The sequence below is a fragment of the Papaver somniferum genome, chromosome 9, assembly GCF_003573695.1.
Source record: "Papaver somniferum cultivar HN1 chromosome 9, ASM357369v1, whole genome shotgun sequence".
In the NCBI taxonomy this organism is placed as follows: Eukaryota; Viridiplantae; Streptophyta; class Magnoliopsida; order Ranunculales; family Papaveraceae; genus Papaver; species Papaver somniferum.
The window spans coordinates 72,724,502-72,733,263 of NC_039366.1; the positions used below are offsets into that span (position 1 = coordinate 72,724,502).

The following is an 8,762-nucleotide window of genomic DNA, read 5'->3' on the forward strand; positions in this document are numbered from 1 at the left end:
CCGCAGTGATGCCCGTTGAAAACCCCACACTGCCGGATAACCGCAGTGGCTAAGTGGGGACAGTATCGGTGGAGGGACGGGTCATTACAGACTCGGTTAAAAAGAGAAGTTGGGTGGCTTGGTCTAAGGCAAATCTACCGAAAGCTAGAGGTGGAATTGGTATTAAGAAGTTAAAATTAGTGAATAAAGCTTTGCATTGTAAATGGGCTTGGCGGTATGGCAAGGAAAAAAAAGCACCGTGGAGACAAATTGTTTTTGAAAAATTTGGAGGTAAGCAAGATTCATTTTTCCCTAAGACTACTACAAAATCTGTTGGTACTAGTCTTTGGTCTGGTATCTTAAAGGCTAGACAGTATGTAATTGATAACTCTAACCTGATTCTCAAGAATGGTGGGAGTATTGATTTTTGGAGGGATATTTGGATAGGAACTGTTAGTCTAAAAGATAGATTTCCAAGGATCTATACTATTTCAAGAACTAAACATGCATCTGTCAGTGAGATGGTATCAAATAATAGGGGATGTTGTTGAGATGCATTAGGTTTTGGGTGAAGTTTCAAATTTGTTTGACAGCTCCTTGGAGGAAAGTAGACTTTGGAGATTTGGCGATGACTTTACAGTGGCAAACTGCTACGCTTCTTTAGACATTGGAGGATTGTTGGCTTTCCCTCATAAGCAGGTATGGAATCCTAAAGTTCCTTTAAAAGTGTCTTTTCTGATTTGGTCAATATGTCATGACGGAGCGCCTACTCTGGATATGCTATTACGAGCCGGCTTAATTCAAAATGACATTTGTTTACTGTGTGATACCGAGCAAGAAACCCAAAATCACTTGTTTTTACACTGTTCTGAAACTAGAAAGCTTTGGCGCTACTTTCTTGACAACTTCAAATTGCTTTGGGTATTTTCTGATTCTGTTAAGAGGAATGTATGGGAATGGTCTTCTTTTAAGTGTAGAAGTTTTAAGAGGAAACTTTGGAGTATTCTTCCGTTTGCTATATGGTGGACCGTCTGGAATGAGCGCAACAACAGATTATATATGAATCAAAGAAGGAATATTGACTAGCTAATCATCTCTATAAAATATACTCTTTATAACTGGTCTTTATACACTAAGCTCTTTGAAGGTTACTCTTTGAGTATTTTGATTTGTAACTAGGAGGCAATAATTGGAAATATCTAATTCTGCTTTTTCTTTGTAACCGTAAACTTCATCTCTTTGATGAAGCTTATTTTTAATTAAATTTATCCTTTCCTCTTAAAGAAAAAAAAAATTCACAGCAAGGTACTACAAGCGAGAAACTGTTGAAATTAGAGCAGGATATTCTTACATTTTATTAATAATTTTTCCTTAATAAATAATAAGAAAAGACACGAATGGTACATACTTCGTACTATAGGCTATCAAGTTTCAGGTGAAACCATCTTAATTCACACGGCGAAATTTAAAGAGTGACCTTGATGGTCCTGATCAATCAAAATTAAGTTAAACAAAATCGTTAATCAAACGATTATGTCTGTTGTAATGTTTCTCTACGAATACCTTCGAAGCTCCCTCAACTGTTTTACGCCATGTCTGCCAATCCAAACCCCAAAAACAAAAACTAAGCATTAGTGATCACTCAAAGAATAATACTCCAAATTGATTTGATTAAAACTTCAAATCGTTAATAAAGAATCATTTTAGTTAATTACCTTCCCAATTGCTCTCACAAAGGATTTGTTCTTCATTTCTCTAGCTTTAATTACTTGAGCTGATCTCCCAATTCCAATCTTTCGAAGTAACCCCGATGATGATCTCCGATTGGTTATAGGAAGAAGTGATCTCCTCTCTACAATCATACTTCTAGAAGGGCTATTCTCATTTTCTTTATTGTCATCCTTATCTTTTCTACACCTTTTTTTGTCCCGTTTCAAAATACTATCTTGTTTCTTTTTCGATACATAATCCTCTTCCATCGCCGCAAATTTACGAAGTAATTGATCTGAAGATACCTTGTTTACGTGCTGAATTACGTTAGCTTGATCAGTGGCAGTTGTAATGGTAGTAGTAGCTGGTGTATCAGACTCCATCACAGATGAATATGTTCCAAACGAAACGACAGAGAGAAAGACAGGACAGAGATAGGTGGGAGAGAAGGGAGATGGATTATTTAGAGAATGGCGAGAGGGGGGTTATTGAGAGTTGAAATCGGGTGAAATGACCGTTAATAGACTGCAATTGAGATGATGGATTTCAGTGTTTATTTTAAGATTTGGAGCTATAAGGATGGGATGGGAGAGGAATATTATAGCCGTTGGGAAATGCAAGCGCGGATTGCTCAGAATAATCATGTATGGGGCGGGGGTGGCATGTGAGTTTCGTACTAGAATATATACGGGAGCGTGATGAATGATGACAAACGACTCAGCCCAAAAGGAAGAATCTTATCGGTAATCAGCAAGGGAAGTAACGAAATAAGATGCTTTATTCAACATTTTCTCTGTCACCACAGTGACCACACCCACGTGGGCTCCTATGTATGGGAATTTGACTAGGTCAAACACATTTCCTATGTTTGGTCAAATGAACGCTAGATACTTTCAAGGAGCCGGTTACGGCTACACTCCCTCCCAAAATCTCCAATGGGATGTCTTGAAATAATTACCTAATAAATTTTTTATGTGGGATTTTGATGTGGGGGAACAAATCAGATGTTGATACGCGTCTCTTTTATTAATTGATTTCACAATTTGTTTTTCTAGAGAAAAGATAACCAATATTTCCTCCAGAAATATTTTTTTTTTATATATTTTTGGAAACAAGATTTGTTGGAATCAATTAATACAAAAGATGCATGTCAACATCTAATTTACCTGCCATGTCCTTATCAAAAAAACGTCATCATCAAAAATTAATCCGACAAGTAGTGAGTTGGTGCGTTGCACGTTGATAATGCTATTTTTTCCTACTTTGTGATGCTTTGATAACATACGTAATACTTTTCATCCAAAAATGAATCATTGTTTTCCTATTATGTACTTATGAATCAATTAATTTTTTTAACAGAATGTTGCAATTTATTCTTAAACTATGTCTAACTTGGGGAAAAGATACAAAAATTTGGAAAAACTTAGAAAAAATTTGAAAAAAAAAACTAGATATTATTATTCATACTCGTTACGTACAAAGGGCATTTCAAACATATAAAATTCACAAAATCCGATGCATAATTTGAAAGATATAAGTTTTTAAATATTTATCTTCACTTTTACAAAAATGGTATTTTCGTGAATACCGATTTTTAATCTATTTATACACTTTTCATTATATCACTCCTTTAAAATCTAATGACTAATAAAAAAAACAAAATCTAATGATTAAATGACTGAGAACAACAATTTGTGAGAGGAATCTTTTTTGTGCCATGAATCTTTTTTGGAATAGTCCTAAATTTGATGACTAAGAATTAGATTTTTGTTAGAAGGAGAGCAAAAGTTGATCTGAGGAGTGCAAAAATCGTGGTCAACTCGCTGAAAGCAGTTCCTATGGACTCAACAAACTTGAAGTTTGTTGATTTTGATCCCACTATGGACACAACAAACATGAAAAATGGATGTACAACCAACAAATTTGTTGGTTTGTTGAGTGAGATGAAACATGTAGCGCGCGTGTGATAGAAGGCCGAGCGATCATGCCACAATCGTTGGCGTTGGATGGAAGAACGTTGGAGTTGGAATGAAAAACTCCAGCGTTTGAAGCAAAAACGCCCCCTGCTTTTCTCTCTCCCAAACCCGGTTATTATATTTAGGGTTTATTTTTTATTATTTGTTTTATTAGTTAAATAATATGCGGGACCAAACTCTTATTAGTTTATATAAATAAAATCATTAGTGGGACCCAGCTCTTATTAGTTTATATTAATAAAATTACTAGTGGATCCCTAAAATATCAAATTTGTTCATTTTGCGTTGTTTCCCATAGTGGAAAATGCAATTTGTTCATCCACGTGGCTCAACAAAATAAAAAGTTTGTTGATTGCTATAGGAATTACCCTAACTATTACCCATTCAATATTGTTTTATGACAAGAACTAAAATATCCTTAGACCGGGTCTTATGGAGATGCCCAACCTCTTCCCAAATGCCTTTACACATCATCCTGGAATGGGCCTAACTCTAGCGGTAATTCCCTGAGAAATCTAGGGACGGCTAATGGTTAGCCGTTCTAAGGTAAAAAAAAATAATAATCCATAAACTGTTCTTCTTATAACAGATAGTCATCGTCCGTTTTCTTTGATACGGTTCATCATTAACAGTTATCCTACCTTGACCAGTCAACCACCTGTTGAATCGGCTAATGGTTGCCCGTTTAATTTTTTCCCTAAAAACATCCAGAGAAAACGATACAATTCAGTTCTTCGTCTTTCCTTTCAAGCAGAGGATACTTCATCCTGATTTTATCTCTTTCCCATTGTCACGTCTCAAAATTCTAATTGGGCTTGTTGAAGAAACTCTAAGTTTCATTTTGCATTTGGTTTTGAGGGCTTTAATCATCTCAATAGTCTAAGGTAATATAATGAAAACCTAAACCATAGTTTTAAAATTTTTGTTCAATTGAAATTATTTTGGTGATGATTAACATAAATTGAATCCAATTACTATTAGTTAGTGATTTGTGCTTGTTTGATTTGTTTAACATAATAAGTTTTAGTGAATTATTGATGAACATGGAGTATTTCTAGTGATATCTGTATGTAAATAACCTTAATGATGTTGCATGTCTTGTTATCTAGGTAATTCACAATTGGAATGTTGGATGCCTAATTTGTTAGGAACACTTTGTTGTGAGTCTGAATTATAGTTTTTGTTCTAAAATGTTGACATATATTCATACGTTATATTTGTTTGGTGTATAGGTTATGACATGTTGTACCACGCCAACCTAAAATTGTCCGTCAAAAGTAAAGATGGCCATATATCGGGTCAAGATGCACCGAAGATGAAAATGAGGACTAGTTGGGGGCACCTAAATGATTATTACGAAATTGTTGTTAAGAATAATCCTCGCGCACTTCAGGTACTAGACAATTATGGGTTTTCCTCTATATTTTCATTTAATTTTAAGAATTCAGATGTGCATCTCACAAATACACTGTCAGCTAGATGGTGGCATACAACTAAGACCTTCCATTTCATGGGGTTTGAGATAGGGTTGACACCTTTAGACATTGTAATGTTAACTGGAATTCCAATATGTAAAGGTGAGTCTATCACTTTTCCTAGACGGTTATCAAGATATGTTTTAGAAAGTTTAGATGATAAGTACTTTAGAGGTGTGATAACCAACCTGCAAATATGGAAGAAGATGCCCCCCAGAAGAAGTCAGAGGTTCTAAAAAACCTTGGGATTGTAAATCCTCAGTTGTATATATCTCTCAACTTTCATCTTATATAAACAGTAGGAAGGATTTGGATAACTCTGAGAACTGGGAGGAATTGACACGAATTTTTCTTCTTTGGGTTATTGGTCAAGTATTCACCAGAACGACTTTGTCTACGGTTTCAAAAGCATGGGTTGTTGTATTGGGAGACACTAGAATCTTGGAAAAACCTTGGCGGGTATGATTGAGGTTCATTTATTTATGGTGGATTGTTAAAGAATAACATGAGAGCAATGTGGATGATATTGGAGTATTGGTATTATATTTACTTCCGTAATTGTCAACCATTACTCAAGATGGCTTCATTTGTACCATAGGACATGTACCCTGCGATTAATATGTTTAAATCAAATCATAAAGAGGGTGTGCAACAAACAGATGTTGGGAAACATTCCGCGAACAACGCTAAAAGACAGATGGATTTGAGAGTGTCACCTGGAGCAGTTGTTTGACAACCATTGGTCGGAAATTTACACTATGGAGATGATGATGTAGTTTTAGCAAGAGAGGTTAGTCGAACGAGAATATATTTCAAGGGAATAGTCGAACAGAAAGATTAGGCACTTTATCTTGGGGAGAGATGTTTGAGGCAGGTGTTAGGTTTGTTTACAATTCCTTGTCCGCCTCCACATTTTTCCAACACTAAAACAAAGGATATCATTGAAAGAATGCATTATTTGGTAGCAAATGAGACAAAGTATGCTGTTTTTTGGAAATCTAGCAGCATAGGACCGTTGTTGCCAGATTTGATTCATGTAAACAACCATGACGAGGTTGGGGTTGGTCACATCAGAAGCTCTCATTTCGTTCCAAACGTACCTCTTCCTACACAGTATCCAGAAACCTTTGTCTATACCCAACCGGAGTCAGACATCAACATTTCATACAATACAATGGTCATTTTCTTATGTCAACTCGGAGGGGATACGTGAAATATATAATCTTCCAATAATGATCCATCTACAAGATTGGAGTAATATCCAAGGCACCGAGGTTAGTACTTCAACTATATTTTGTAAATTTATTAGTATTCATTTTATTTATTATTGATTTATATATTTACCAATCGAAGATGTTGCAGGAACAATGGAAATGATTAGCACATTTAAGTTACCAAAAGAATGAGGCACTGGAGAAGCTATTATATGACCGTTTTATGTATGGACCTACCGATACTGGCGTTATATCTCCTAGTGTTTTTAGTGCTGAGCAATCCCAAGAAGAAGCTTCTTTGCACGAGACATTTCGTATGTTGGGCTTAGGTGGTTCTGGTGAGTGTAGTCGTAAGCGTCAAACTACTTCTAGTTTGGATGATCAAACAAAAGGGTATTTCCCAGTTGTGGGTGACGTCGATATCAGTCCGTAATACTCAATTCCAGGATTAAGTCAAGAAGAAAATCGGGATAGTAGCGTAGATTTAAATACAAATATGGAGTTTGTCGTTGAGACCCAGTTACAGAACCAACAAAAAAGGGCGTTTGAATTGTTCCCGGGATTATGATTGTACGAATTTGTTGTATTAATATGTATGAAACTCTTTTATATTTCTTTTTGTATTTCTTTGTTAAAAAAGATCTTTCTTTTTCGTGTGCAATGACATTTCTTTTCAAAACTATAGTGTTTATATATAATGACTACTGACATAGTTTATCTATAGCACTAATAGTGATTTTATTTTGCTTTAAAAAAGAACGACTCATACTTATCCATGTCGGCATTTACACTACGTAGACTCCTTTAAAAGCCTAGGTAGCCTCTAAATAATTCACGCCAAAAACCATCATTTTTCTTCTTCGTCTGTTATCCTTTTTTGAAATCTAATGGTTGCGTTTGACTCATCTGAAGATTTGGTGATCATGAAATCTTGGGTGAATATAAGCTCCCGTCGTGAAGTCGTTCTTGGTTTCTTACCTACTGAAAACTTTTGGGAGAGGGTGCGGCACAATTACAAGCTAGAGTTTGGAAATTCCCGCGAAAGAACCATGGATAACATAAAGGAAAAATATGGCATAATTCAGGAGGAAATGCAATTATATTATGCCTATCAAGCCGAAGTTGTCGTCAGTTGTCACGATCCTCAATCTATTACAACTCAAACTATGGTAAATATAATTATTTATTAAAATAAATAATTATGTTCAAAAAGATAAACAATAATATTAATGTTTTGTTATTTGTTACAGGAAAGGATGGCCGAGTTGAAGTACCGACAAGTTAAAGGCATTGAATTTCCACACCGGGAAGTTTTTCTATTTCTAAAGACCAAGTTCCCTCATTTCCTAACAAAGATTAAAAGAACTTCTGGTGATGCACAAATTATTTCTACACACTGGTAGGTGATAGGTTTTGTGGGCATACATCTTTGTAAACCCTCACGAGACAACACTCGTACTTTAGGGTCACCAACAGGTTTGAAGGCTTGTTACATATATGCTAAATGTAACCGCGATGACTGCGAAAGTGATATCCGGTTTAATAACACTATATAATGTGTTGTGTTTGATTATTTGTGCTACAATTATTATACTTTTTTCAAGCTAAATGATATCACACCCATAACATAATAAAGTTTGAAGGTAAAAAATATAACACAATGGTTATGTGTTGTCACTCCATCAATCCGAATCAAATCGCTAAAGCATCTCATATAACTTTAATGAAATTTTAATTTATTTACATTTAAAATAACTTATTTTTAGTTACTTACATGTCACTTTACTTCTGCTAGGTCATTCAGTCAAATGAAAGACAAGACGATCAGTTAACCCATTGCACGAATGATATAATGTCAGATCTGTCATTGTGCATTCAATCCCTATAAATTCATTTGTCCATACGCCAATCAACACACACCTAATCAAAGATTGCCTTCTCCATCAAATTGCATCTCCCTTAAAAATACCGTGATCCTTTTGTATCAGGGTTTCTATAAGCATTTCAACACAATCCATAATGCCTTTGTATACCACAGAAGAAGATATTATAATAAATGCTTGGGTAGATGTTGTTACTCTCCCGGAGGTTCGTCGTCATTTGGTCCCCGTTGCTAGAGTTTGGAGACAAGTTTTCAATAACTATAAAGATGTATTTATAAAAGTTCATCGAAGAACATAAGCAAATATAAAGAGTAGGGTTGGTGTGATAAAAAAGTAGTGAGCCAATACATACGCATCCAAAAAAATATTTATGAGCAACATTAAAGATCTCCGTTATTGACCGTTGAAAGACTTGTAAGTGTTTCTTTTTTTCGTAGATGTATCCACTTCTTAACCGTTTTCGTCTCTAAATTACTTACTCATGTTTTTTTTATTATAGTAAAATCTTGCGACTATTATGCACGC

The 8,762-nt window shown here is 35.2% G+C and overlaps 1 protein-coding gene across 1 annotated transcript; it reads right to left on the reverse strand.

Annotated features, from left to right (window-relative positions):
- Positions 1 to 1,276: 1,276 nt before the first annotated feature.
- On the reverse strand, positions 1,277 to 2,312 carry LOC113309529. The gene is made up of 2 exons (XM_026557959.1): positions 1,695 to 2,312; positions 1,277 to 1,575 (listed from the first exon to the last, which is right to left on the reverse strand). The coding sequence occupies exons 1-2, from the start codon at positions 2,070 to 2,072 to the stop codon at positions 1,486 to 1,488; spliced, it is 468 nt and encodes a 155-aa protein (XP_026413744.1). The 5' UTR covers positions 2,073 to 2,312; the 3' UTR covers positions 1,277 to 1,485.
- Between the last annotated feature and the right edge of the window lie 6,450 nt (positions 2,313 to 8,762).

Coding starts and splice junctions, on each gene's coding strand:
- LOC113309529 (XM_026557959.1), bottom strand. CDS start 2,072: ATGGAGTCTGATACACCAGCTACTACTACCATTACAACTGCCACTGAT. Junction 1,576..1,694: donor TTGTGAGAGCAATTGGGAAG/GTAATTAACTAA, acceptor TTGGATTGGCAG/ACATGGCGTAAAACAGTTGA.